The sequence below is a fragment of the Amblyomma maculatum genome, chromosome 5 (assembly GCF_055883805.1).
Source record: "Amblyomma maculatum isolate TAMU_Amacu chromosome 5, ASM5588380v1, whole genome shotgun sequence".
Taxonomy (NCBI): Eukaryota; Metazoa; Arthropoda; class Arachnida; order Ixodida; family Ixodidae; genus Amblyomma; species Amblyomma maculatum.
In genome coordinates, this window is record NC_139348.1 from 145,747,046 (window position 1) to 145,774,871 (window position 27,826).

General features: G+C 45.6%; 1 protein-coding gene across 1 annotated transcript; it reads right to left on the reverse strand.

The window, feature by feature from the left end:
• Positions 1 to 27,577, reverse strand: LOC146189863 (cytochrome P450 3A41-like). The gene is made up of 11 exons (XM_084604624.1): positions 27,481 to 27,577; positions 24,341 to 24,466; positions 23,709 to 23,946; positions 21,640 to 21,770; positions 15,980 to 16,088; positions 14,432 to 14,498; positions 14,253 to 14,361; positions 11,903 to 11,991; positions 6,542 to 6,682; positions 3,599 to 3,764; positions 1 to 527 (listed from the first exon to the last, which is right to left on the reverse strand). The coding sequence occupies exons 1-11, from the start codon at positions 27,574 to 27,576 to the stop codon at positions 435 to 437; spliced, it is 1,365 nt and encodes a 454-aa protein (XP_084460750.1). The 5' UTR covers position 27,577; the 3' UTR covers positions 1 to 434.
• Between the last annotated feature and the right edge of the window lie 249 nt (positions 27,578 to 27,826).

The following is a 27,826-nucleotide window of genomic DNA, read 5'->3' on the forward strand; positions in this document are numbered from 1 at the left end:
TGGAAGCGTCCAGCCGGTGTGCCACGACACTAGCGGGGGTTGTGGTAATCGGCAGCGGTGAAGGAGGAGAAAATTGGTTTTGCACAGTGCTCATAAACGATCCGAAACGTTTAATTAAATTATTCAGTCTTGCTCATGCTAAGAACAAAAACGCAGGAATATGACCTCAAAGTAACCGCTCAGGCTGCTGCTAACAGCATGAAGAACGTAGTCTTTTTCTTATTTCTTCCTAGCGCTTGAGAGGACGACCCCATATGCATCACAAATTGTCCACGCGAGAATCGTAAAAACATTCATATTTCCCCTCGTAGGGTTTCCTTGCTTTCTTGCTTAAGTCAGCTAAAGCAGCTTTAACCTAAAGTACTTTTTACTCTATATACAGGAACAAGTAGTGCCTGATGTGGTTGCAAAAATGTCCGTATGTTCAGGAATCTTCAAGAGGAGTCCTTTTTGAGATTTTCAAGTCGGACCCAGACTCCATCCACCGGGCATGCGATGATAGAATACATGTGCCGTTTCAGTTCACCCTGGTGAAAAAAGCCAAGAAATAAGCATCACAGATGGAAGCAGTGACTGGTGCAACAATCGATGCTGACATAGTGGTTATGATCAAAATATTAGTGAAAGGCAGCGTGAGTGAAGAAAATTAAATGGATTATTGCTTTTAGGAGTAAAGTGGCAAGGCTATGAAACACGAAAACGGCATATTTGAAATCGTGAAAGCGTTCTTGCACGATATTTGTATTTTATTTGTGAAAACGTTTTCAGCTATTCATACATTTGTGAAAAGAGCCTGTGATATCCCATCTTCTTTGTGTAGTCCACATTAACATGGTCACAACATAAAATAACTCTTCGGAATAATGTGGTAATAACGAATACACCAATTCCGCTATTAAGTGCGCTGAGAGGCTACAACTCTCCTTTATGGAATGCCAAGAGGGCTGGTCTGGGCGCTCGCTCCATTACTGATTTGTGCAGGTGTCCACAGACACAAGTGTGACAGATACTGCGCCTTTCCCTTCCTTTAATCCAATTATTATTATTATAAACATCTCTCCAACCAAGTGAGAAGTACAGACAGAAACAGAGTTGGGGTTTAAGCATTGCTTGAACCCAGTGACTGAGCGAAAGGTGTGTGTTGCGGCACAACGCTAGCCTCTTCAATCTTCTTTATCATAATTTGTCGTAAATAAATAAATTGGTTCGCAGGAAATGAAATGCACAGTATTGTTAAAAAGTTGTTACCACAGGAAAACTACGCAACTGGCCCTCGTCACGCGAGCTCAAGAGGTCGCTCCCGACTGGAGGCCACCCTAGACTCGCCCCAGCCCGAAATAATTCCTTTCATTTCGTGGCAATAAAAGTTGTTACCACCACCAGTATTGTTAAACTTGTTTCTGTGGGTACTTGAACTGCGCCCTAAGAGAAAGGAGGAAGGTGGGAATCAAAGTGAAAAGGAGCCGTAGTGTAGGGCTACGTGAGTAATTTCGACCGCACACTGAAGGCGCTCAGCACAGGACGCCTCTTCGTTTCACCTCCATCAAAACGCAGCCGCCGGCGGTCGGGTTCTAACCTTGGTTCTCCGCCACAGTAGTCAGGCACCACTACGGCGGGGCAAACACAGGCGCCTTAAAATAATAAACGGTTCACAAGAAGGAAAAGGCGCACTTTCTGTCACATGTTTTGGCACCTGAATCGCGCCATAAGTTACGGGAAAAAGGAGGGAGGGGGGTGGTAGAGAGAGAGAGAGAGAGTGAGAGAGAGAGAGAGAGAGAGAGAGAGAGAGAGAGAAAGACGAGACTTAGTGGAGGTCTACGAAGTAATTTAAGTTGGGTTTTGGGGAAATGAAGCCGCCTTATACTTTTTCCGCGGTGGTCCAGTGGTTAAGATGATGCCCTAATACCCGGGTTCGATCCCGACCGCCGCCACCTGCGTTTCCATAGTCGTCCGTGTGCTGTGCGATGTTATTGTTGTTCGACTGTAGGAAGAATGAAAACAAAATGCACGGGCCTGCTACTGGCTCTGTAGCTGAGACACCACCGCTGCAGGTGGATCACCGCCGCTTGCGGTGGGGGCTTGCCTCCTACCAAATGTTTGTGTTGTAGGCCGTCATTGCACCCGCCACCGCTTCGGTGGTGGACGACGGCTGTTTTTGTTGCGCGCGTCTTTATCTCGCTCTTCTTTTTCTTTCTTCGCTATTTTCTCTTCTGTCTTCACGAGGCAGCGGAAGACGCCCTCCTATAGCCCGGAGTGCTCGGACTCGAACCCGACCTCGGCGGCTGCGTTTCCATGGAGGCAAAACGAAGAGGCGTCAGTGTGCTGTGCGATGTCAGCGCACGTTAAAGGTCCCCAGGTGGTCGAAATTACTCCGAAGCCCTCCACTACGGCTCCTCTTTCTCTCTTTCCACTTTCACTCTCACCTTCCTTCCTTCCCTACGGTCGGTTCAGGTGTCCACAGAAACAAGTGTGACAGATATTGCGCCTTTCCCTTCCTGTGAACCAACTATTAGGCAGCGGAGGTGGCTCAGCTACAGAACCAGTAGTAGGCCCATGCATTTTCTTTTCCTTCTTCCAACAGCTATGCCGTTGGCGTAGAACCACGAATCGTGGACACCCAAAATTAATAAGGTTAAGGTCACTTGAAGGTCAAATTTAGAGCCACGGGAAGATCGGCTCTATCAGACTAGCGAAGCGTTCCCTTCAATTGTAAATTGCTTTATAAGAAATTTAAGGCGCAGTATCGGTCGAGATCACTACTGGTAAAACTGGGGCCGGCGCCGCGACTTCATTACCTAGCGGATCCTTCTCCGCCTTTATAATACACTGCTGTGCCCGGCAGCCCTCAAACATTTTGACCCCTCGTTTAGTGGCAGCTGCCAACACTGTGGAGCGGTGTCTTCTGACATCTATCACATGGTGTGGGCCTTCCCTTCCTACCCGGCTATTCCCCGACCCCGCCGGGGTGGCGCAGTGGTTACGGCGCTCGACTACTGTTCCCAAGGACGCGGGATCGAATCCCGGCCTCGGCGGCAGCTTTTCGATGGAGGCGGAAAGCAAGGCGCCCGTGTGCTGTGCGATGTCAGTGCACGTTAAAGAACCCCAGGTGGTCGAAATTACCGGAGTCCTCCACTACGGCGTCTCTCATAGCCTGAGTTGCTTTGGGACGTTAAACCCCATAAACCAACCAACCAACCAACCAACCAACCTTCATCCCGAACCTAACCCGGGAGGACTGGGAGGCGATCCTGCTCGGCTGCCACGGCTTACAGGCCAACAAGCCTTTTTGGGGTGTGCCTGGGCGGCTGCAACCGCCACTGGGGTCCCAAACTAGGGACCTCAACCTAGTGCTTCTAAGGACCGGTCCCTTATGGGCTGATCAAAACATACCTCTTGGCCCTTGAATAGTTAATAAATGTTCTTACCCCCCATCACGCGCTGCATTAGTACTTTATGAAAGTACTAATATTCGAATATTGGTTGTACAGAGTAGCTTCCACCACGATAGAGACTGAAAAGTTTGACATACACTGCATTCTGAGAGTTTAATGGAAACAGCATTACAACCTCTACGACTACTACGTGTGACGAGACTTACGCTCACGTGTCTGGAGCCTAAATGAAGGCGAAAGCGGTGCACCAACTTTGCAACAATGAGAGCCATCTCCATCTGGGCCAGCTTCATGCCGACGCAGTTTCGAGGGCCCACGCCGTAGCCCTGGAAGGCGATCGGGTCCCGTGATGCTTTCTCCTCTGGAGAGAACCTGCATAAAACGGAAGATTATTAAAGGCTGAAGACTGCCGTGCATACCGGTGTATAGAGAACATGGAGGTTAGTAGCTACACCTGGTTGACTGCCGAAGCAATTCCCTTTACAAGATAACAAGTGCAGTCTCTATTGTAGAATAAAATCGCCTTGAGGACAATCTAGCAGCTTGTTTAGGTATAATTAATATTCATATCCAGGCATTCGTGCTTCTTATGGCGTTTATAAAGCACCTATAGACACTTTCACAGTTGTGAAATAAGAAGGTTAAGTGTTTTATTTTCGACTGAATGCTTTAAGTCCGTGACCTTTATGGAGATGCTTAGTAGGGTTTGCTCCCTTTGCTTAATATCCAGCAGTTAATTTTAATTTTTCCTTCTTGCCCTCTACCAATACCCAGACAGTACAGACGCAAAAGTTATGGCTGTCAGAGGGCGCGTAATAGTTCTTGTAGGCTATCCCTTCAAAAACTTTCCTCTGACAGCATGATGATGTACGCGTCCAAAATGCCTGTAGCGATTATTTACCTCCCCATTGTATGTTGCTTTATTAGGCTTTTTTTTCTTTATTCAACAAGTATCACCTATGCTATGTGGAAAAAGCCTTTATATGTTAAAACGGCCTTCGTACCGAAGTGATTCTCAGAATAAGTACGAGCAACTAGAAGGTTATTCAGGTATGTATGACTAATGAGCACATGTGTAGACTATAAACTGCCGATATTTGAGGCACGGGATGGTGCAGTGGTAAGACGCCCGACTACTGTGCCGGAGCACCCGGTTCGAACCCGACCTCGGTGGCTACGTTTCGAAGGAGGCGAAACGAAGAGGCGTCCGTGTGCTGTGCGATGTCAGCGCAAGTTAAAGATCCCCAGGTGGTCGAAATTAATCCGTAGTCCTCCACTACGGTTTCTCTTTCTCGGTTTCCACTTTCATTCCCACATTCCTCCCTTTCCTTACGGCGCGGTTGAGGTGTCCACAGAAAACAAGTGAGACAGTTACCGCACCTTTCCCTTCCGATAAATCAATCAGTTGCTCAGCTGCAGAGCTAGTAGCAGGCCCGTGCATCTTCTTTTCTTCCTACAGCCACAACAAAACAGCCCTCGTAGTGAAGCTTTTCGCTTCAAAATTTGAGGCACGTTAAAGATCCCCAGGTGGTCGAAATTTCTCAGCAGCCCTCCACTACGGCTTCTCTTTCCACTTACTTCGCACCTTCCTCCCTTTCCTTATGGCGCGGGTCAGGTGTTCGCAGAAACAAGTGTGACAAAGAACTGCGCCTTACCCTTCCTGTGAACCAATTATTATTATTATAATTACCAAAACGTTTTCTCGCAGTGATGTTTTTCAATAATTTTGAGCTCTTTAATTTAGGTTGTTTTCCTGTATACTATATAATCCCTTTAATGGGGGTAAAGATTTGAAGTTATGGCCGTGACGTTTGCAGTCGTTACTTTTTTTCACCCTTCCAAATTTTCTGGCTGTTACCTTTGAGACAGGTTTCTGATTTTACACATTGTTTATTGCTTGTAATATTTTCCTGTTGTGGGCATCGTTGCTACGTTAATGGCTATAAACATTGTTGTTTTTCATGTGCTGAATATGTCATTTCTTGTTGTCTGATTTTCTGCCTTGTCTTTCATCTGTGTTATCATGCATGTTAACCCATGGATTCAGTATATGTCTCTAAAAAAGAAAAGGTGCGTCGTGCATCTGTAATGAGTGTTTCCTTACGCGTTTATGTCGTTTCAATGGTTGATGTAAATATGTCAACTCCCGCGTACATCGCAACACATATCTGCATCCAAACATGTCGAATGGACGTGTATTGAGTGGTTTTTAACACACCGGTACCTGCAAAGTAATGCAAATATGTCCACTCACACGTGTGCAATACATACTGTCCATGCGATTGCTGTATATGTTTATATCTATTTTATTTGGCAAATTATTCTACACTTTTTATACCTTCATGTGCATTGCCATTCTAAATTGTATATATCATTATCGCAAACTGCCAAATTTAATTCTGTATGTAAATACTGATTTGTGATGTATTTGTTCGTTAGGATGTATAATATGTGCACTTTCCTTTGTTGTTAATCATGTGCCTTTCCTGTTTTCGCCATTTGTCGCCGCTCATGGAATGTCTAATGTGAATGTTTAATGCCTAATAAAACGTTTCTAAACTCAAAAGCTACTAATCTGCTCAGTGGGAAGAAATCGTGAGCGCTGAGTGTGTGTAAGTGGAGAAAGCCATTTATTTGATCAGTGGAGGTGAAACTAATTGCATCAAAACATTGGTGATTAGAAAGTATTGCAAGCTCTTGAGCTTTTAAATCCATTCTTTGCGGAGTCAGAGGCTTTAAAAAGTTGTCTTAGAGCATGTTAAATAAAGCGACTCAATTTATTTTATATCATACATAATTCAAGTTCAATGTGCACTAAAGATATCCATCCGCATTTTTTTAATTCTTCCACAAAACGCCAGTGCTGCGTCGCAAAAGCTCTAGAAAGCCTCAGAATGCAAAAATTAAGAACCGGTCCAACAAGAGGAACAAGTTTTATGGTTTCTTCTTACAGTAATAAAAAAGAACAGTAATAATAAGACCGGGCATGTTGAAGCGTGACATTTTGATTTTGAGTGTCGCTGTGGTACTCATGTCAACAAAAGCTGCAACCTTATGAGGTGGTTTTAAGGCGAATTTGTATTACGGACAGTGACGTTAAAACAGTTACTGTGCCATGGGACACCACATGTGTTCAACGGTGAACTGACCTGTTTGGATTAAATTCTTCAGGTCGTTCCCACATTCTGCTGTCGTGGTGCACTTGGTGGCTAGAAGCCATCACGCTCGCACCTTTAGGTATCAGCAAACTCTCGTAGCGGTAGTCACAGGATGCCAGCCTTGACGTGAACCTGCGTTTATACGTAAGACGCACTCTTGTCTTCGTACGATAGCTTCAACGTCGGCGGGTAAGTGTCATTTCATGTTGCAATCGCATACACCCCCCCCCCCCCCCTTCATTATGTGATGTCATCTGCATCGCCTATCTATGTCTGTCCCATATTGCAAACGGCAGGGACTCGGTTCCCACTAAATCTGCACGAATGCTAGAATTACGTGACCTTACCATGCGGTGACGTCTTCATAGATGTTTTGTGTTGATACGAATACACTGATAGCTTCTGCAAAGTTCTTTCAGAATGCGGGGCAGGCTAACATTCATCAGCGCTGACTTGAAGATGGTATGTGAAAATTGCTTTGCCTAGTAAAATAATTATAAGTAACATCCTATGTTGTGTACGTTTGTAATAGGACAGAAATTACTCATTAGCATACAGCTTCAACTTTGAGGTTTCTGTGAAACTTGTGCAACTTTCATTTTTGGCCTTATGGTCGCGCTTCACTAGATGCTATTGGGTATTTACTACGGCTTCAAGAGTGTTCTTCATCACCGCCGCTTGACGATTAAGTAAATTTTTTGTGACAAGTTCACAGGATGTTATATTAGGTGGAGCTAATCGTCACAACTACGCACATGAACGGTACACGAAACCAGTGGAAGTCTCCGGATTGCTTTAACTATTTGGGGTGTCCTTCCTGTGCAGTGACACACCACAATGCAGGTAGTTCTGGTATTTTCCCGACAAAAATAGTAGAATTGGATCCCGCAACCTTGGTATCGGAAGTCACACGCCAATGCAGGTCAGCCACCTTGGCAAGAGTAAAGTTAGCTCTGCGGCTTAGACGTATATCTTTATGCAGAACGAAACGCAATAAAGGGAAGCGCAGTTTTTAGATATATGGAGTTCCTTCCGGGGCTCCTAACTGCAACCAAGCAAAATTCCCAATATTCAAAGAAAGCCCCTCCGCTCGTCTCAAGGAGCAAATAAACAATAGCTTCTCATTTGGTTACCGAAGAGTGCAGACTGAAGCTTAAGGTGCGATGCGTTAGGCGCTTATCAGTAGAGCATGCGTCAAGTGCACTGTAACACAGGTAATTATAAGGCGGTTTGCAAAGCAATCCCGCAGTTAAGTTTGCGGGCTTCGCACAGAAGCGAGATTCCGAAGGGGCGACCAAGGTCAAGGGGCAGCTTGACGCGGGCAGATTTATGACGGTCGCGCAGACGACCGCTTCTCGGAAGTGAGCCCAGAACACATGGCAGCGGGCGACGCCGCCGGCTCTCTCCGTCCCGTGCCGCGAGGGAGGCAGGACAGTGCAGTTAGAGCGCACAGCATAAGCGCGTGGTTGTGGGTTCGGCGCTAACTGCGGTGTCTCCCGGTTCGAGTGGAGAGGGCGCGGAGGCCATAAATCCCGAAACGCGGCGTAACACGGGCCTTGGGAGAACGCGCAGTTGACACGTCTTCCCGTGAAGACGCCTGTGTGTCCCTTTGAATCCACCGCCCGCGCGCAACCGGCCAAGGGCAGGGATCGGAATGTGTTGGCCTGAGGTTTGCGCGTGTGTGTTTTTATGTATTTTCGGAAGTGTAACCGTCGACGCCGTTGGGTTTTGCGACTGCTTGGCGCCTCTTGCGTGGGAGCGTTGGAGAGTTGGGCTTGGAAAACAGTGGGGCGCGGAGCAGGGTTGGGCTCGGACGTGAGTGGAGGGCAGACGGGTTGTTCGAGAGGGAGGCTAGGCTGACGGAGATCTCAAGGGACTCCGGCCTAAAGTGTAGCAGGAGGCCAAGGCCTGATTCTGCTAGCCTCTGACCTCAGATCGTTCACCAGTCGCAGTTAGCCCTCTACGTTTGATGTCGCATCCGACGACATTTGTGTAAATACGCCAATTGTAAAAAGTGTAAATAAACGTGTACAGTCCGAGAAGAGAAGTCGTCATCTCCGCACCGCAATGTGTCACTGAGCCACGGACGCAGCGGTGGTCACCAACACCACTCGGTACGAGCGAAGGCAGCAGAAGAAACAGCAAGAACACCTGCCGTATAGGGAAGGCCATCTATCCCCCAAGCCTTCACTGTTTAACTGGCGCAGTCGAGACAGGATCGGCTCAGCGACTTTCTGCGGAGTGGCGAGAGATCGACGACGCCGCGGACTGATGTACACGGAGGGTGGCACACTACCTCGGTGAGCCAATGCCGACCAGGTAGAAGACAGAAGTCGGGGTGCCCCGTGAATCGACGCTACCGGCCCAGAGAGGCAGCGACAGTGAGGCGACATTCAAGTGAGAGGCCTCAGAAGCCAAGGCTTTATTCAGGACAGCGCCGGCGAGCAAGAGGCCGTCGTGAAAGTGAACGGAGCGCTGCGACAGGGAGACGACGGACCCCGTTCTGCGCGGCACCTGCGTGTGGGAACTTCCCAAGCTCCCTGGTTGACAGTGCCGACTGAGTGAGTTTCTCCGCTCTCACTTTACTTGCCTCAGCGTATGCGCATGAGTCGCAGGGTTAATGTAAAGTAACGCATAATGGCTACATTGGGTTGGTGGAGTGATTATGACTGTGCATACGACGCTTGGTATGCGCCGATGTCAGAGGCTGAACGAATTAAGGAAAAAGAGGAAAGGGAGAGAAGGGAGAAAAGAATAGCGCAGATCCACGAACGCCTGCGGGAGTTAGCCATAGCCAAGGAAGAGCTAAGGCAGGAAAGGGAAAGGCTCGAGGAGGAGGAGCGCTTACGGAGGGCAGCGCGTGAACCACCGGAGCCGGTACAAATTCAGGCGTACACTCCCGCAAATGGCACTGATCAAACGCTGATCGAGGCGGTCGGTAAGGGGAGTGCAGTTGAAGTTCGCGTTGAGGAGACGCGAGTTGTAGAATCAACCGATGTTGAGAGGGAGGAGCAGTCTCATATCCCTGAGGTAGAGGTGTGCTCTACGGAGGCGCCTGTGACATGGAATGTCATTAGCCAAAATGAGCAGGTCAAGTCTTGCGAGGTAGCCGAATGTGCTCACCATGCTAATGACGCGAATGTGAGCAAGGACGCGAAATGCTTGGTTGGCGCGAGCGCTGAACTTCTGTTCCCGACCGAAGCGGCAGAGTGCCAGGCAGGCTGTGTCGAGAGCGCCTCAGTCCAAACAGTGATCGCTACACCAGTAGTAGCGTCCGAGGAGCCAGCAGCCGCAGAGCTGGTTATGCGAAGCGATTCCGAGCCGAAAAACACGGGTTCGTGTGAAGATGTAGATGAGCGCAGTATGAGGCATGGTCTGAGCGATGGCGACGGAAATTGCGTCCCACGCTTAGAAAACCGCAAAATAACATTGTCACATGCAGCGATGGACCATGACCAGCGTTGTGACCTCGGTGCGCATCTGCGTAAAGGAAGGACTGCTAAGGCGGAGCCTCCGGAGAATGGGCTTTTTGAGACAGGCGCAATAGTCTCAGAGGCGCCTTTTGGGTGCATTCTTGTTCGGGCTTCCGAGGAAGCGCGTGTGTCGTGCACGCAGGCAGCTAGCGTCTTATGTGATGCGGGAGGGTGGCACAACCAAAAAGCACGGCGCGTGCCATTATCTTGCATGCTGCGGCCCGTCTGTGCCATGCGAGCCGTCCAGCCATTTGATCCAGGTGGTAAGCGCCGAGCAATGTTCACAGTCTTAACCCACCCTGCCACTGCGAGTTGTGACAGGCGTAAAGATCCCCTGTGGCTCGACCACGCGCTGAGGCAGTGAATGAGAGGGGGAAACGTTGACGCATCACGAGACTTTGAGCACGGAGTGGACAGTCATTCCTGTGCCCGACTATGTGTCTTGTGTGAACTCCGGCTTTGTGCTCTGTCATGCTGTGTTTATTGCCTTGTTTCGTGCTGTATACGCCAAGCAGTGTTACCTTGTATTGCTTTGTGTGGTGTCGTATACGCCACGAGTGTTGTTCAGAGTTTTCGCGCATGCATTACTTACCGTTTGCGAATATGCACACCGGATATTGTCGTTCAGGGCGCGCACGCCTACGTACGGAGCGGTGCACTATTGTTTGCATGCTGCGTTGGTTTGTTTCGTTTGGTGTACGCCACACCCCAATCCCCCCCCCACCCCAATCCCCCCCCCCCCACCCCCCTCTTCCCACCGTTAGAGGAGTTTTATGTTGAGCGTACAGCAAGTGTACGCGCAACATTCTCGATGGGGAGGAGTTAAGTTTGCGGGCTTCGCACAGAAGCGAGATTCCGATGGGGCGACCAAGGTCAAGGGGCAGCTTGACGCGGGCAGATTTATGACGGTCGCGCAGACGACCGCTTCTCGGAAGTGAGCCCAGAACACATGGCAGAGGGCGACGCCGCCGGCTCTCTCCGTCCCGTGCCGCGAGGGAGGCAGGACAGTGCAGTTAGAGCGCACAGCATAAGCGCGTGGTTGTGGGTTCGGCGCTAACTGCGGTGTCTCCCGGTTCGAGTGGAGAGGGCGCGGAGGCCATAAATCCCGAAACGCGGCGTAACACGGGCCTTGGGAGAACGCGCAGTTGACACGTCTTCCCGTGAAGACGCCTGTGTGTCCCTTTGAATCCACCGCCCGCGCGCAACCGGCCAAGGGCAGGGATCGGAATGTGTTGGCCTGAGGTTTGCGCGTGTGTGTTTTTATGTATTTTCGGAAGTGTAACCGTCGACGCCGTTGGGTTTTGCGACTGCTTGGCGCCTCTTGCGTGGGAGCGTTGGAGAGTTGGGCTTGGAAAACAGTGGGGCGCGGAGCAGGGTTGGGCTCGGACGTGAGTGGAGGGCAGACGGGTTGTTCGAGAGGGAGGCTAGGCTGACGGAGATCTCAAGGGACTCCGGCCTAAAGTGTAGCAGGAGGCCAAGGCCTGATTCTGCTAGCCTCTGACCTCAGATCGTTCACCAGTCGCAGTTAGCCCTCTACGTTTGATGTCGCATCCGACGACATTTGTGTAAATACGCCAATTGTAAAAAGTGTAAATAAACGTGTACAGTCCGAGAAGAGAAGTCGTCATCTCCGCACCGCAATGTGTCACTGAGCCACGAACGCAGCGGTGGTCACCAACACCACTCGGTACGAGCGAAGGCAGCAGAAGAAACAGCAAGAACACCTGCTGTACGGGGAAGCACATCCATTCCCCACGCCTTTCGCCCGTTTTTGTTTAACTCCCGCCACTATATATCGCTGACATTTATAGCCACAGATGATACATTCGAGAAGCGACCTTAGCTTTTCCTCTACTTACACACGGTGTTCAGTACTTACGCTGGCACCGTGGTGTACATCCTCAGTGTTTCCAGTAGCGTTTGCGTTGTGTACTGCAAGTCTGAAAGAGCGTCGTAGTTGAACTCTCCCTGGAAGGCAAATTAGAAATATGGTGATTTACTTAACGTGTATAATACAGACATATATTGTTTTCCAGACGCAAAAGTTCATGCCTTTATGAGAAACTAAGCATTCCTCGAAGAAATAAAAGTTGGAGGAATGAAGCGTTCCTAGATTTTACTTGAACTTAGACAGTTTCTGTAGCATGGTATGTACAATAGCTCTTTTTGACATGGATTATGAGTATCTGACATTATAAAAGCATATACAGCGAGTTTGAGAATGGTAGGACTTAGGACTAATAATGCTTGATTTTTCGCCGCAGTCTGTGGGACTCACCGTGCATACTGAGTGGTACAAAATTTTTCCTTGGTAAGAGGAGCACTGGTCCCAGCCCTCCGAAGATTGCATTCCACGAACGCTACCAGAGCCTCCTTATACATCTTAGAAGCAAACCCCCTTGGACTCTAAACTTTCCTCAAAGGAGCTATATCTAAACTTTATAAGTGCAGCCTTCAAGCGATCCTAAACAAGACGTTAAAAACAAGTTTGTCGTCTGCTGTTTTTTCGGCTACTGCATTCGTCTGCGGTGCCGGTATGAACAAAAACGCCCATAGTAGCTTCGTCTGAGAGAATAAGCTCTAGTTTCGTTTAGAGCTAAACTTTTTCTCCTTCCTAACTTCCACGTTATCGCTTTTGTATTATGAAAGTGACAAATAATATTTGTGCGACTCTTGTTATTGGTATCCTATAATACTGCTATATATATCGCTTTTTGTTTATTTGTTCGGCAATTTTCGCAGAAACCCTCAACTCAGGCTGATTATATGAATAACGAAAGATATTTCAGTTCCTTAAGCAATATCATTGTTATAGAGCAAAGAACACCGTATGTACTACATTCACACAATCTCTAACTACTGCGACGAAATGGCTAGAGTGCGCTTTCTGTGATTCTGAGCTTTACAGAGGAGCTAACCTGCACGAAGTCCAAGTATAAGCAAGGGCTTACCAGGCCCTTGCTCAATCGTAACCTTCCGGCAAGTTTTATCCACCCTAAGGCTGAGCAGTACAAAAAAGGCGGAAATCATGCCCGCTAGTTAAATATTTGGGTAGCTGTACTTAAATACATACCTGAATAAATGATAACATGAAATGTGCCATCAATTAATATGCAATGGTCCTTTGTACCTATTAACGAGCAAGTACTATGTGATGCTATGAGCTTGGTCATCAGTTGTATGGCTAGGATGCAGAGTTATGCAATGCAGTACCAGTGAACGAGAATTGCTCTGCATGTGGTGAGTTGCGAGCGCAATCATTGAGATAATCTTAGCCATGTAGGGCCGACGATGGGCATATTCTGCTGCAGATAAAAAGCGAGTTTTTCATCTTTGTGTGTTGTGCTTATTGCTGAGTGCTACGGCGCACTGTACAGTCATGTGCACTAAGAACACCTATATGACCTTTAGTTAAGCTGTGGGTTTCGCCTAGTCAAACCACCAGGGACACATGACAGAAAACTTGCATCAGTCTAGTGGTAACGACCACAAGGAGAGACTCAAGGTCTGGACGGCACCTCTGTTTTTGTCGCATGCGTAGCTCAAACTGCCGTTGCAGACAAGCCGCATTGTAAGGATCGTCGAATCGGAGCCCTGCTTATGCGAAAGAATACGCTGAAAAATCGGTGGGGTTGAACCTAGTAGAACCTAGTTCACAAACATAAGCTCAGTAGGCCTCATGCTAGGCTAGCTCAGCAGGATTGTCTAATTCAGTCTAACGCTTGCGGCAGAGTGTAGATATCGATGGCTCAGGTAATGCATCATCCTCTGTAGACACCGAAAGTAAGTCGCAGTTGCGCAGCTGCCCAGTCGTAGCAGCTGCCGTGTGGCGGCGAGAGCGCCGGTTTAGACCAGCGAGGAGACGGTGGGCTGGTGCACGGCGCTCCTGTGGCGAGGCACCGATGAAGCTACCGCATGTGCTCTGCCTAGCTTGCGCAGATGAATGATCTTGGAGAATGGTGGCCGTGATGCTTACGCTCTAAGACAATAAATTTACCCTCTAGCTTGCAGGCTTCATGACTACGCCAGAAACACTGAGAATAAAAGGAAGTAATGAACATCGCTCGCACCCGTTTCAGAATGCTTAGCCAGGCGCATGAAGCGTCCACGACGATACAGCATTATAAGAGCATAAAATGAAGAATATGTATAAAATCCTGCCTTTATAATGCTTCCTTTGGTGCGCTTATGTGTCGCAGCACTGAAGTGGGCTATTTCTGCAGACTCACATGCTTCTCGAGGGCAGCCTTGGTTTCGGATCTTATCTTATCCTGGACCTCCTGGAACTTGGCTAAGCAGAATAAGCAGTGGGAAAGAGTGACGGCGGTGGTCTCGAACCTATTTTGGGGAGCGAAAGGGGGAATAAATGTTAGCTGCGGTATTGCTTCCGCCTTTTCCGGCAACTCACCCCGCTTGCACTATATTTGCCGCATTGGCAGCAACATCCATAATTGGCATAACAATCTTCTCTTTACCTGAAAGAAGTAGAAGCAATGCAAAAGAAGTTCGCTGAGATCTCTATGTAAAAGTTGCAAACTGCAAAATCAAGTCATGATATTTCTGGTAATGTTTTGTGCATTGTCCTGCGTTCTATTTTATATAGATATTATGCTTGTTCCTGATTTATTCTTTAACGTACACTAGCGGTGACTTAGAAAGAAACTGCGAAATATTAGGACCAGATTCTGTTCTAAGCGACTGCGTTCTTGATCGTTTTTTTTTTTTATTTCGGACTGAATCGACAAACCTTTTCTATTACAAAGTGTTGAAATTTTACTTTGAATCTCAGAGCGCGCTTTTTTCTAGATCCTAAAAAGTTTATGTATTTGCTGTTTTAATTACTCGACTAACTATAATGCTTATGCTGGCCTGCTGAATGCCGTCTACCATGACACGGTGGGTTTCCTTTGATTGATCTACTCATCTGTCATGCCTATTCATATTTCACGAATTCTTAATATGTAGTGCGATTGCAGAAATACCGTTATTTTACACTGCAACCTCTGTGACCGCGAAGTTTATTAACCAATAACGTGGTAATATTAAAGGCCCCTATCAGCATAAATCAGGTGTTGTTGGCGTTGTGGGTGAAAAATAGCAACTATGGTTCTGGCGGGTGACAGCTGGCTAGCGATATCCGGGTATCGATTGGTCGGTGAGTTGTATGATATCATGACACACATGGCATGCCATGTGCTGCTAACTCTGGTTACTCATTTCAGATTTCATGACACACATGGCATGCCATGTGCTGCTAACTCTGGTTACTCATTTCAGATTAGAGGGTGATACGCGAATGGAATCTTACAGTGCTCTTGGGGGAGACGGTGACGTATGTACGTACGACTTGACTAAAGCAAGGATTTATTGGAATTTATGTCGAGGAATGTCGCACATAACTGGGCTTACTACACTGTAATGAATATGCATTAGATAATACAGAAATGGATTAAGGGGAATCGGTTAAGACAGTATGACTGTGCATGTACGGGGAGAAAGATCCGTAATGTGAGCAGCAAAGGAAATCAACAACAGGGGCTTAGATGTCTCCGCATCTTATTGTTCACATTAGTTCTATCTCACGCGGAGTTCTTGAAATGCCTGGATTTTTATTTGGCAGAATTTTGGAGTCTTGTTGCACGATTAACATCAAAATCAATTAGTTTGGGTTCTGCATTCTTGAGTCACTATTTTGTTAAACATCCAAAAAGACTGTTTTGTGGGGCACTCTGCTAAAAACAAAGCATCGAAAACACAGCTTCTACATGAGCGACCGCTTTCATCAGTCATTAGCTTGCAATTGTTTAGCTTGCAATTCAATATTTGCAACTTCAATTTTCCTTCCTCCTAAACATACGCAGTGCTCTAGCTTCGTCGTCATGGCGAAACGTAAGAAAAATATGGTACAATTAAGTAGCAAGGCTTTCAGTCACGGATCTGAGATTAGCAACCATACCTTTCATCTCCTCTAATTCTTCCTTCGTGCAGTAAGACTCGTCGACGTCTAAACAGTCTTTGTCGAACTCCGTTTCCATAAAGCTTTGAAGAACATCTGGCCTCTTGAGCTGAGCCAAGGTAGAAAAATTACATGGTCTCCTATGATATCTCTTAAGAGGCGACTGGCGAAAAAATAGTATTACTAGTAGTAGTAGCAGTGGTGCTATTACTGGTAGTACTTATAGTAGCAGTACTTATTAGTAGTCATTATTACTCATTACTAAGATTTTTGGTGATTTATAATCAATTGCAGTCGTTACAAGTCTCCGTTAGACATGTTGGTCGTTACAAGCTATTAGTAGTCACTAAAAGTGATTAGCATTCATACTATGCATTTTTTGTCATTTGTAATCAATTTTAGGCGTTACAAATCATCGTTAGACATCAGTTGAGTTCAATTCAGTCGTTCAGTTGTGTGCGACTCTTCATGACCCTATGGAGCATATCACGCCACGCTTTCCGGTCTCTCACTATCTTCCTAACATCCCATAACTTCACCTGCAGCGCCTCGAGGATGCCATCTAACCATCGCGTTCACTGCCTACCCCTTCTCCGGTGACCCTGAACCTTTCCCAATATCAAATCTTTCTCCAGCGACTCCTCTCTTCTCATCGTTAGACATACTGGTCATTAAAGTCATTAGTGGTCATTGCAAGTCTACAGTAGTCATTACAAGTTATTAGTTGGTCATTTCCGTCATTATTGCTCATTAATAAGCATTTTTAGGCATTTATAATCAATTGCCTTTCGTTGAACGGATCAAAGTTCACCGGCGTTTTATAATTGGTTTAAAGGAAAGGAAAGGCGCAGTACCTGTCACTTGCAGAATCTCGCTCACACTTCTCGCAGACAAATCTCGCCGACGCGAGTTTTTCGCCTTGCGCCTAAAAGGTTTTCGCCATAAAACGAGAGCAACGCGATAGTAGTTCTCTGCATGTATCGCTACTTAAGTAACGTATTTTTACCAAAACGTTTGATCAATCAATTCGTGTCCAGAGAGGTGAGAGAAGGGGGGGGGGGATCAGGACAGTGTAGGGTTGTCATTTTCATAGCGTCCAGGTACTATTATCGTGCGAGAAGGACACGAAAACACCTATACGTGTAGGGGTTCAGTGATAGTGCGCCACCAATGAGTCTCCTAATAACGAATTCGCGCGAAGCACCACCTCAGAACGCGCATTAATCTACGTTCTGTCGTTGTTACACTGGAATAAAAACGAACTTGATTATTAGAGTTGCATGAAACAAATTTGCGAATGTGAAACGAAATGCGGACTCAGCAGGTGATGGCTGTTGCAAGTGGAACATTAGAAGAGCGGATACCAGTGCTGATTGTCCTTTTTGTCTACACCACACCTACGCGATGAAAAATTTGTTTTTAAGGATGCAGTGGTAAATTACAATTCGGGCAAGAAGTATATTCCTAATATTAAAAATATAATCACAGCCACTTCCTCCGAAGCTAAAGAATTGGAGTATTAACGTTGTAGTCAGTACACTGCAAACAACTTATGTCACACAAGTTCAATATTTCGGGCAAAGCAATAAATGTCGTTTCATTTCCCGTTTATTGACCAAAAGTTGGTTGGTTGGTTGGTTTGTGGGGTTTAACGTCCCAAAGCGACTCAGGCTATGAGAGACGCCGTAGTGGAGGACTCCGGAAATTTCGACCACCTGGGGTTCTTTAACGTGCACTGACATCGCACAGCACACGGGCGCGTCATTTTAGTTAAAAATATTGTTACATATAAGTCGACTACTCTTGGAAGCACGTACCGCTTCTTCATTCTATGCCTGTCTGACAACCTCCTCTATGATCGCGGTGCGCGCGCACTTTGTTTACAAAATAACTCGACCGCCCGGCTAAGAGTAGGAGGGAAGAAGGAACGGTTGTCTGATGTTTAAGTATCCATATCTTAATTAAGCCCATCTAGCATTCTGCTTTATTCTACTGACTTATGGTGTCTGAGTCTACGCGGTAAAGGCCGGAGGATGGGATGAGCGCACAAGAAAAGCACAAGCTCGTTCGGAAGAAATTTCCAAAGAAACAGTCTGAACCTGACACGCCACACCAAACTTTTTTCCCTAGTTCTACTTTAAAGCTCAACATTGAACACCCTGTATGGCAATGTCCGGCCATCGCCATGGATCGGACGCGGCAGCCACACCCAAATGTCAACGGTGACGATGAGGAGATCCGTATAAGGCAAGATTCTACAGCTACTTTTACGAGCCTGTGGAACCTTGCTCAAGCTTACAAGCTCAACTTTATAATGTGTACCGCGGAAGGCTGATTCGTGGGCTAGTTGGTAGAGTTTGGTCATTTTGGCAACGCCTGACGCGCAAAGAAGACAGCGACGTGACAGAGCGCTCTTTCCTGTGTCTCTCTCATGTCGCCGGATTTTATTGTTTTGCGCTTCAGGGTTCGACAAAATTAGTATGCTGTGTGGTGCATCCAGAGATGCGCTATTTTTCCTGCCCCTACTACCCCCCCCCCCCCTCCCTTTCAAAGACTTTGGGACTCCTTCTGAAAAAAATTATTGAATGATTTTCTGCCTATTTGCATATTCATTAACTGCTGTTTGGATAGGAGCCGGCGAATGTGTATATTTAATGGAGCCACAACCTCTTCCGGAACCCTGGGGAGAGACTATTCGACTGAAATAGAAAGAAAATGAAACAAAGCACTAGCTCACGAAAAATGCAAAGAGAGTTGTAGTTTTATCTAGAAATAGAGAAAAGATCTTTAAGCTGTTCTCAGCTTGTCTTTCGCTTCATGAAGATTTACGCTATTCTTGAAAAAATCTTGTTTCTTGGAATCTGGCGCAGTTGCTCATTGATGCTGCCCAAAATATATTTCGTATAAATATGTATAAATATGTATAATGTATTTCGTTTAAATATATATGTATAAATATATGCATGCACGACACATAATCTTGAGGTGGGCCGAGAAGGAAAAACCGTCGTTGTTGTGCCAAAATATTTCTGCTATTCTAGGTTACATATCGTGAGTGTATTGCTACTTTAGGAAGTAGCACGTACTGTCACATAGGGGTGACAAGGCCGTTGGCGACTAATGAGGAGGCTTGAAATTGATCAGAATAAGCTTTTTATTGGGCTCACTTGCGCCCGCAAAAGAACTAAGCAATCGGGGGTGGCGATAGCAGCAATATTGCTCGTCGATCGTCGATCAACAAATACCACTTTCACCCGTCAGCGCTCACTTTAAAGGTGGCGAAGAAAGACCTAGATAAAAGCGCTGACGATGACTAGCACAGCCTCGAACATTGTAGAAGTACGCCCGTGGCTGAGATCTTTCGATATACATCTCGAAGCATCTTCTGCAATAAAGGAAGTGATAAAGTTGCGTCTCGTGACAACGAGCATGAACAGAAAGGAATACATGATCGATCCGTGCGCTACAAACACGGTGATAAGGCCGTATGGCGACGGCTGTTAAAAATAAAGAAAACAAAATTGAGTTTTGAATGGCAGTATGTTTACAAAAACCCTATATTGGTCTTTATGAAAGAAATAGAGATGAGCGTGCTCTTTTCGACAAAAAAAAAAAAAACACTATTCATATAATAGACACACAATTTGTTCCTGTTTTCACACTTCCTCACTAGTCAGCCATGACTAATTGTTATAATTAAAACCTACAGTAGTAAGTATGTTTTCCTCATTAATAATCAAGTAGCGAAGTAACAATACATTGATACAAAAATATACAAGTACGAAGATATTACTTTAGTGCTAGTAGTGATTCGAACAATGCCGGAAAGAAATGCAGACACTATGAGACCGCTCGTACGTGCGATAACCAAAATCATCCTTGCCTCTCCAGTAACGTTCTTGAAGCGTACGTTTCTCTTCGCTAAAGGCATGCTTTATGCTTATCATTTATGTCGTGTCTACCGAAGACATTTCACGCGGGCCTGCTTATCTGCTGACTTTGACAAATGAGTCGAAGCGATTCTTGAGGTCTTTCCTAAGTGATGCATGCTGGCACCCCTCAGCCCAAACAAAGCAGGGCTTTGGTGTTTAACAAGCACACGATGAGTGATTCAGAGGTTCCTAGAGAGCTATTTTGCTCCTGATACCATCGCTTAAAAATTATATATAAGTATTTAGGTAGCGGGAAACAAAAAATTGTTTATGGGATCAGTCCCTGCGGGCAGAACCTCAGAAAAGCAAGGATATTCTCGGCAGCAACGGGCACGCACCAATAACCATCTTTACTGGTTCAATTATTCATTTTCGCATAATAAAGCGGTTATATCTTGTTACGATGCCCTGACACTTCAGTGGCCTCTTGGGCCTAATCATGCCGCATATTACGAGCTTTTAGATTCTATGCCTGTACAAGCAATGTATGGTAAAAATATTAAAATGCAAGCAAGGAACGGGGACAAAGGCCTGTGCTTATAATGGGTCTGCAAAAAAGATGCGCGAGCAGCTGCCCGTGCAGGAAATAGAGAAATTTTGTAAGGAAATAAGGGTGACTTATCTCTCGGTAAGGGTCTCGGAAAACTAAATGGAATAATTAGTTTTAGTATTAGCGTTTCTCTGAATGTCCTCAAGCTACTATTGAGAAGGCTTAAAGAAATAAGTATGAATACAGGGTCAACAGCAGAAGGCACGCACTATCTCTAAACATAAACACGTCCTCTTTTTTTTTTCCTGTTTTAATTTATTCTTGAAAAAGTTTTATTAGGCTATCAATTCGGTTGTGCTTGCTGCTTATTTTTAAAATCTCTCTTTTTCTCAACTTTCGCATAATTAAGCTCATTGAGCACACTTGCCTCATGTGGGCCGAAGGTGAATAACAACAAAAAAAAAAATCTACGGATGATAGCTCTTATGAATTTCTTCTGCCATTGGTCCTGCATTCATGATGCACTCAATATGAGAGCGTTTTACCACCTTGCTCTATTGTTACCTCTTAACGGTGCATATCTCCAAGAAGTGCATTTGTTGGGGCAAAACTTCCCTTTCAATATCGGACGCCTCAGCGGTCTGTGCAGGATATTTGCCGCCTTATGAGCGCGCAACCTCTTACCGGTGCATATCTCCAAGAAGTGCATTTGTGGGGGCAAAACTTCCCTTTCAATATCGGACCCCTCAGCGATCTGTGCAGGATGTTTGCCGCCGTAAGAGCGCGCATAGACTGGTGTTTGTCTCAGAGGTTCGCTTGTACCAAGTCTTCGAATAAACCTAACATGCCTGCCCCTATGGACAATGTAAAGACCGTTGCTGGAGCGAATATTATAAACACCATCATAGTAAATGAGATGAACCGCACTATGCACAGTTTTAATTGGTTTGGTTTGGTTTGTGGGGTTTAACGTCCCAAAGTGACTCAGGCTATGAGAGACGCCTTAGTGGAGGACTCCAGAAATTTCAACTACCTGGGGTTCTTTAACGTGCACTGACATCGCACAGTACACGGGCGCCTTGCTTGTCGCCTCCAACGAAAAGCGGCCGCCGAGGCCGGGATTCGATCCCGCGTCCTTGGGAAGAGTAGTCGAGCGCCGTAACCACTGCGCCACCCCGGCGGGGTGCACAGTTTTAATTGGGCGTTGATTATACCTTGCAGCTCCTGCCTATACTTACCTCTGGATTGCGTCTTCGGGCTTCCACAGCAGGTCTGCAGCACTTTGCTAGTTCTTCAAATGCATCGTATCCGAACCATCGTTCCAACTTCAGCATGAGCGGGACGCACCCCTTGATGCCAGAGAAGAACTCTGCGTACGCGCATGAAGGCTTTGAACTTCAACCTAAAAATTAACCTAGGCGTCGCTCTGCATGCCAGTATATTCTGAATGCACCGTAGGGGCTTACCTTTTTGAGAGCTTTAGTTCACTTATGCGAATGTTAGTCCTTAAAATTCAGTGTTACTCCAATCGGGAGACCGATATCTGGTCTGCTCTGCCTGCTGCCCAGCTGTTCATAACAGACCCTACGTGGGGCTGTTGATTCCATTTTGCTCATTGTTTTCTTTAAAGCATAGATATTGCTCTTGTAGGGCATTGCGTGCCAGAATGACAAGATTGCAGTCTTACGGAATGTTTCCTTCGGTACAGTTAACAATCTAAGCGTGATAGTACCACAAACACACTCAGTCACGCACCCCGTCACTAAGAACATATTCTAAAGGCCACCACAGTTGAATACCTTAGCCTTCAAGACTGACAGATACATCAAGAGGGAATAATTATTTTATTGATTGATTGATGTATCGATTAGTGCAAAGTAGTAGTGTCTTGACTCACTGCTCTTACAAAACAGGAAGAGCCACTTTAGGTACACATCAACGAGATAACGACAAAGGGTTGTATAGGTTACACTGCTTGAAATATACTGAACAGAAGCCGTATTGATACAACGGCTGCTAATTAATTCTTGGCACTAGACCTCCAAAATGTTCAACAACCTTATAACGCGAGAGCTATGGTGCCCTCCGGCCGAATCAATTTATTTCGTTGGTGTCAGCGCTGGTGTCCGCGTCTACTGCTTGAAGCCTCACAGTCTAGACAATCAGAAGCACGCCTCCAGAAGCTAGTAACTGCGATGTGACAGAAAGCCTGGCCCTTGCAACCGACATTCCAAGCCTCACAGCCTCTCAACGTTGCGAGAATACCTCTAGCAGGTGACAGACGGGATGCGTCACGTCTGGGCACTGATTCCCTTTCGCACATGGAAGTTGCCGGATGCGTGGCTAGTGGAAGCATAGAGTGCGTTGCACGATATCACCAGACTAGGTAGCATCGTTCACATGAAAGGGCTGCATGCTAACTTGGACAGTTTCGATCATATGAAAGGGGACATGGAAATTGACCCGCGGTACCCTTGTCCCCTCATATTGAGGCCTCAAAACCTGAAACATTGCGAGAATATATTTGGGAGATGTCGTGGGAGTGTTCACATATGTGATCAGAAGACTGTGACTATCTCCTTGAGCTCGACCCCTCCATATGATAGAAATGTCGATAGCTACAGGACACCTCGTGTCGTGTACGTCATCTCAATGGAAATTGTTGTAGCAAAAAAATTATACGGAAACGAGTATTGTAATTTCTCCGTTATATCTTTACATAAGTGAAAATATAATCATGTACCATATTGTAATGAAGTAATTTTCTCGTGTGTTGCCGCATAGATATCAGTGGTCATCTGCGAATTTTTTTCACATTCCCTTGAACGTACAAAGGCTCTATAATGTCGAAAAAGAGAGTACCTTCAACGATTTTTAAGGGCCGCTATCATATTACAAACTGACAAATGTATGGATGTCTTTTGCTAGAAAAGTTGGAAGACAATCCTTGAAATTATAAACTTGAAAAAAGTGGCGGTTATGTCGATGTTCTGTCAGCCTTGCTGCGCACGCACTGCAACCGTCGCCAACATATCGACCTGCCCCTGAAACAGAGCTATCGAGATTCGGGCGCAGCCGATTTAGTTCGCTTCAACCAGGATAGACAGGAGCACGATCGTGGCGCGAAAATAGGCTAGTCACCTGATTTTTGTTTTAAATTTCGCGGGCTTTTTCAAGAGATAGGATACACTAAACGCACAAGGTTTTTTTTCCTCAAATAATGGAAAGGGGCATTTTGATGGTGCTCTCTATCTTTGCCAATCCCGTTTGCGGCGCCTACTGTTTATTCTCATTCTTGGCAACTCACGTGTCATGGTGCGGAAGGAGGTTGCAGTGGCACCTGGAACAACGCCCACAGCGTGCGCAAATAGCGAATTCTCGGGATTATCCTGGACGTCAAGGTTCATTCCGAATGTTGTCTTGGCCACGATGTCGAACGTCAGGGCGTTGAGGTAGGGACGCATGTCTATTTCTTCGCCATGCATAGCCCGCTCTCCTAGGAGCTCCAGGAAGTGGTCCAGGGCCTCGACCATGCCTGGAACAAACTGGCCGATGCGTGTGGTAAGCCCATTAGGTGCTGCTGTGGTACTACGCTAAATGATCTCACACTAAATGACAACAACCTAACCATAATCAAGCTACAGAGTCTAAAATTTCCATCGAAAAATGAAAATAAAAGATTACGAAACACTAGCTCAAACTTTGAGCAATTGATTAGATTGATATGGCAGAGAATTATGAGATTGTTCGTAGAAACGAGAACCTTGAGTTTAGTTCACAAAATGGGAATCCGCTGAGCAATTTGACTCCGTAGATTTGTCAGATCCAAAGGCTATGAATTTGATTCCTGATAGGCAACTAAAGGCATTACGAGAGCGAAACTTAGGATGTTGGATGTGCAGGACAGTTGGTAAGACGACCGGAGTTAGTTTCACGTACCATTCTCAGCTTGGTCGCCGTAAAGGCTTGGGAGATGCACTTTCTTACAGGTCTCCACCGCTCCCCACGTGTCATGCTGATTGAGTTACGACACACTGGATTTTCGTTCACCATCCTCCATACTGTCTGAAAAACGGAAGAAATCATGCATAGTCTATAATTTTTTTTTTGCCAGAATGTTTATTTCTGCGTCAGATACAAAGCATTTAAGTGAACTGCTTTAACGAACACTTTCATAAACTCGAATGCCTAATGGTGTAATAGCAGTGGCGACAGTCTTCCACCTTTCGTTGCCTTTTTTATATCCCTTTCGTGTGCGTTTTTTTCTTGCCCTCAACTTTTCTCCGCCCTTTCTTGCCATTAGCTTGTCACAGTAAAATATCTCTCCACAGGGACACCCTTGAGCTAATGTCGGAGTACGAACGAAGAACTAATCCCTGTACTCTTATCTTGAAGGTCGTAACTTCATGAACTTCATACTGCGCTTATTACGGTGAAAGATAATATAGATCTATAACAGCGGCACACTATCATTAAATCTTACCAACGACGATCTTGGTTATATTCTTCAGTATGGGTATTGTGATGTAACAATTTCAGGAGAGAAACGGTACAGAATCGGGTCACTCTTTGTGAATGCCTGTACTGGGCTATGAAAGAAAGGACGAAAGAGTTCATGGGGAACGAGAGAGAAAGGAGTGCAATTCCAGATTTTAGCTTCTAGTGCAACAAGAATCTATTAAATTGAATCTCGCGATACCCAGAAAAATATTCGAATTACCGGAAAAGGTGAATTACCGCAAGTATTGATCCAAATGCATTATAGGAATTTCCAAATTTACACAGCATCACGCGCATTAAATGCAAAGCGAACGCAGCGTCAAGATGGCATAAAAATTAGAGTGGCACCTATGCTCCCCCATTGAGGTATACGACGCGATACCAAGATCTCACCGATGATGCTTTTTTCACTCTTTAATTTCAGTTAAAATTTATATCTGTTATATTTCCTTCGCCGACAGCTAACCGAGAGATGACATCACCGGTAAGCTCGGTCAGAGCGCGTTCACAAGAAGTCGATGTTTGCGGGCGATAGAATGCCGGGGAACCTCACCGTTAAAAGTACCTATGACGCAATAGCGTTTCACATTTAGTGACAATGTGCTGTAACTTTTTTATGATGCAAATTTTTATACCTCGATATTTAGCATCTGCAAACATTGGCTGTCCATTCTTAGCATATTGGCACCTTGGTACTCTACTTTTTACAATGTTTCATTTTTATTTAGCGAGCGCTGCATTGACTACACTCTCTCCATTTCTCCGTGCCTCTCCGTGCTGTACGGCGCCTGTCTATGGTTGTGCGAAGAGCGAAGAAAGAAAAAGAAAAAGAAGTAGAAATTAAAGAAGCAGAAAGAAAAGGAGAAGAAAAAGAAGACGCAGAAAAAAAAGATAATTCGGTAGCTGGTAGAGGTGATTGAAACAGCGAGTTTTTAGGACAGAAGGTTCGTTCCAACGTTGTGATGGTGGTGTGCCCCGGAGTTAGACGTAGATGTGATGTCATACCGCTAAACGTTTTCTACACCAGAATAAAAATGGTCAACGACGAGAGGCAAGAGGTGCTCATACGTGAAGTAGTTTCCCTATGGCATAAATAAAGCTGAAACCATGGAGTAGACTACTATGGGCCAAAGCCATGTCTTTACCTTCAAGCCGAACCTAAGCGTAGCCGTGCAGATTGTTCTCACGTGACTCCAGATTTAACCACAAGCTAAACCACAGCTAATATTTTCAGTTATTTGAAATAATTGATCACTTACACGTTGTAAATTTTCTCAATCAGGATTATCAAGCATTGTGTTTTTATTCTGAGCATTTTAACCTGTTTGAGTCCTCCTTTTTCCAATTTTCATTTTGTAATTAATTCAATAATTTATTGATTGATTACACACTATTAATGTTTTTGGTTAGCATGATCAAGCACTGCCTTTTTATTCTATGACTCGGCACCATCCTATAGTGGTCAGCTACTTAGTCACCGCCATTACACCCCTTCAGGCGTCCTGTGTCCACGCGCGCTGCGCCTTCATTCATATTAACTATAGCAAAACCAGATTTGAATGTAATAATGCGAGTTTTGCTCCATATACTGGTAAATATGTTTTCTCTGAAAGATTGGGCAGGTAGTCATATTATATTTCGTTTAATGGGGGTCGGATGTTTGGAGCTTTTTTCATGATATTATGCGATGGTCGACCGACGGATGAATCAGCGCCAACGTAGGGTCGAATAAGAGATAGAGAAGGACAGAAGTAGGAACACAATATCATGGGAGGCCCTTCGAGTACATATGCAAGTGGGAGCCCTTATGCATTTTTACTCGAATAAAACCTATCCAACATGAGCGGAGGGACATCTAGGCTACAACCATACATTTGCTTTATTGATTCACCTGAAGCCGATAAAATATACGCTTGAACGAAATTACTCATGTCTTATCAAGCGCTAAATTAGGTAACATTAGGCACTTTGTTTAAAAAAGCATATAAAGATGTGCCATCGTCAACCACCTCGCATACTGCGTTTTCGTGTGACATACGCTCTCATTAAAACAATATTGTCACTATGGCAGAGAGGTTATTGATTATGAGGTTGCTGCTGGGTACGGGTGCGGTTAGTCTTGCGGATGCTGCCCGGAAATTCTACACCATAACAACTCTTAAATTGTGATTACTGTCAACACAATTCATGCACGTACACACAATCTAAAACCTTAACAGATAATAATCAGGATTGCTGTCACCATTTGGAGTCCAGATTAGAACCCTCTAGGAAAACAAAAGGAAGGTGTGAAACCTCCTTTCTAGAAGACCAGTTTCCCCACGGGTACAAAGTTTCTTGAGATGAACTATGAGAGACTCCTGCTTCCTTGAGAGAAGCGAACGACACTATCTGGGCCACACTGTACCCTGGATGGCCCATAATGCAGTGATCAATATCCCATTATATCAGCTTATCATGTCATCATGTTAGCTTTCAGAAACCTCGTTGTAAGTGAAGTAGTTTGTTTACTTAGTTTGTTTTATTGAGAGTATGATTGCAGTAACTAAAATAAGGAAATAGCGGAGCCATCTACGTACCCCTCTGTCCGTGAATAGGGCAAAATCACTGACGAAGATGCGCCTTAGTAGGTCCATGTCCTTTACCATGACAAAGGGTGCATCACCGTTGAACATCCTGCGAGAGATTCTTGCATGTATTGTAATAGCAAATGAGACACGCATCTCCTTAGCAGAAGTGGCATGCTTACCCGTAGATGTCGCCAAATTTATTGGACCAGGCATCCATCGTATCAAGGGTGTTCTGGAAAGGAAGGTGGTGACGGGGAGGAAAGAGGACTGCAGTGAGCACATTGGTTGAATTTGCGGTTATGCTGGTAGAGCAAATAGAGAAGTTAACAAAGACAATTTGGGCATGTAATTACAT

What these genes read in the sequence shown, in the direction of transcription:
- LOC146189863 (XM_084604624.1), bottom strand. Translation starts at nt 27,576, where the DNA reads ATGTTCAACGGTGATGCACCCTTTGTCATGGTAAAGGACATGGACCTA. An exon ending in CCCGAAGACGCAATCCAGAG is followed by an intron (nt 16,089 to 21,639) that starts GTAAGTATAGGC and finishes ACCTTGGCTCAG; the next exon opens with CTCAAGAGGCCAGATGTTCT. An exon ending in TAGGCTCCAGACACGTGAGC is followed by an intron (nt 528 to 3,598) that starts GTAAGTCTCGTC and finishes TTTTTTCACCAG; the next exon opens with GGTGAACTGAAACGGCACAT.